Source organism: Chrysochloris asiatica, unplaced genomic scaffold (genome assembly GCF_000296735.1).
Source record: "Chrysochloris asiatica unplaced genomic scaffold, ChrAsi1.0 scaffold00054, whole genome shotgun sequence".
In the NCBI taxonomy this organism is placed as follows: domain Eukaryota; kingdom Metazoa; phylum Chordata; class Mammalia; order Afrosoricida; family Chrysochloridae; genus Chrysochloris; species Chrysochloris asiatica.
Window position 1 is genome coordinate 11,618,972 of NW_006408572.1, and position 2,061 is coordinate 11,621,032.

The 2,061-nt window shown below is 44.3% G+C and overlaps 1 protein-coding gene across 1 annotated transcript in view; it reads left to right on the plus strand.

The window, feature by feature from the left end:
* WDR16 (WD repeat domain 16) overlaps positions 1-1,532 on the plus strand; it is an 86,752-nt gene extending 85,220 nt beyond the window's left edge. Inside the window, exon 14 of the mRNA XM_006863421.1 lies at positions 1,357-1,532. Within this exon, the coding sequence (XP_006863483.1) occupies positions 1,357-1,532 (176 nt within the window). The remainder of the gene's footprint in view (positions 1-1,356) is intronic.
* Positions 1,533-2,061: the final 529 nt, after the last annotated feature.

Sequence of the window (2,061 nt, forward strand, 5' to 3'; positions counted from 1 at the left end):
GAAACCCTATACAGGGTCGCTATGGGTCGGAATGGACTCGACAGCACTTAACAACAACAACATACACTTCTAGGAGTCCTGGTGTGGTGCTGTGGGTTAATACACTGGACTGCAAGGTCGGTTTGAACTGCAAGGTCGGAGGTTCAAGCTCACCAGTCGCTTCTCTGAAACCCTATAGAGGGTCGCTATGAGTCGGAACCGACTTGATGGCACATAACAACAACACACTTCTAGAAAGAAGTCTGGGTGGTGCAATGGTGAAACATTGAGCTTGCTAACTTCAACGTTGGCAATTTGAAACCACCAGGCTACCACAGAGAAAACACACGGTGATTCTGCTCCAGTAAAGATTACAAGTTAGGAAGCCCTATGGGTTAGTTCTACTCGGTCATACAGGGCTGCTTGACTGCACATCACAGCAAAACTTACAGAGAAAAGACTGGAAGGAACTAAATCAAGATGCTATTAGTGGTTTTTCTGGGTTGTGGGATTTAGGGTGATCTCACCTCTTTGTATACCGCCCCCTAAATTTATTGCTAAGTGCTGTGGAGTTGGTTCCCACTCATGTTGTTGTTAAGTGCTGTGGAGTTGGTTCTGATTCATAGCAACACTGTATAGGGTTTCTGAGAAGCTGCTGGTGAGTTTGAACTGCCGACCTTTCACTTCAAAATGACCTTGAGGTCGAGTACTTATTCTATGGCACCACACTAGGACTCCTACTATTATGTTGTTAAGTGCCGTCAAGTCGGTTCCGACCCATAGCGACCCTGTATAGGGTTTCCAAGGAGCAGATGGTGAGCTTGAACCACCGACCTTGCAGTTCAAATGGCTTCGCAGTCTGGTGCATTAACCCACAGCGCCACACCAGGACTCCCCCACTATTATAGTGACCCATAATAGAGTTCCCAAGGAGCTCTGGTAGCGTAGTCATTGAGTCTGGCTACTAACCCCACGGTCAGCAGTTCTAAATTACCAGCTGTTCTGTGGGAGAAAGATGAGGCTTTCTGCTCCTGTAAAGATTTACAGGCTTGGAAACCCTTTGCAGGGTGGCTATGAGACGGAATCGACTCCACGGCACATCACCACCACCATAATAGGGTTTCCGAGACTGTAAATCTTTGAGGGAGCAGAAAGCCTCATCTTTCTCCCTCAGAGCAGCAGGTGGGTTCACTCTGCTGACCTTGTAGTTACAGTCCAGTGCTTACTGTACAGGTTGATTATAAATACAGGTTTTTCTTCCTTTAAATTGTCACATGAAGAATGTTTATAAAACAACCCAGTTATTTGAAGTCAGGACCATTGCCCTCTATCCAGACGCTATGGTGGTATGCATTATCATATAACTGTCTTTTTCAGGTGGAAATGACCATCTGGTCAAAATTTGGGATTATAATGAGGGTGAAGTAACTCATGTTGGAGTGGGACACAGTGGCAACATCACACGCATCCGCGTAAGTCCAGGTAATCGGCACATCATCAGTGTGAGTGCTGATGGAGCCATCCTGAGATGGAAGTACCCCTATACCTCATGAAGCAGCTTGGACCACCTGGGCCGACAGCCTCACCCATTTGTGTTGAACTGGATCTGAGCTTAGGTAATTAATTCCAAGATTGGTCTAGATGTCTCATGCCTGTGTTTTTGTTCTTCCACCAGAAATACTTTACATATGATTTTTTTTTCCCCTTTCCCTGGTAGAATGTGCTTTACATAATTAAATTCTATATTCACATTGGAATGTGCTCAAGAACAATTTATCCAGACTGTAATTAAAGCAATATTATTGTTGTTGTTTTTATTGTGAATAAATGCCAGTTGTTGGTTGCCTGTCATAATCTCTTTTCTGTAACTCTGCAAAAGCCACACACAACAAACTGTTCTTCACAATCTGTCCTCAGATTTAGGCCAGGCTAATTTACATTTTCAATCATAACTTCAGCAGTCAAGCTGCATGGGGCAAGACGTGTGGTTCTGTCCAGATCCTGGGTAGGGTTCTTAAGTCTCTGAGCTTTGGTTTCCTTTTTGTAAAGTGAGAATAAATTCATGCTCAAAAGGTTATTATG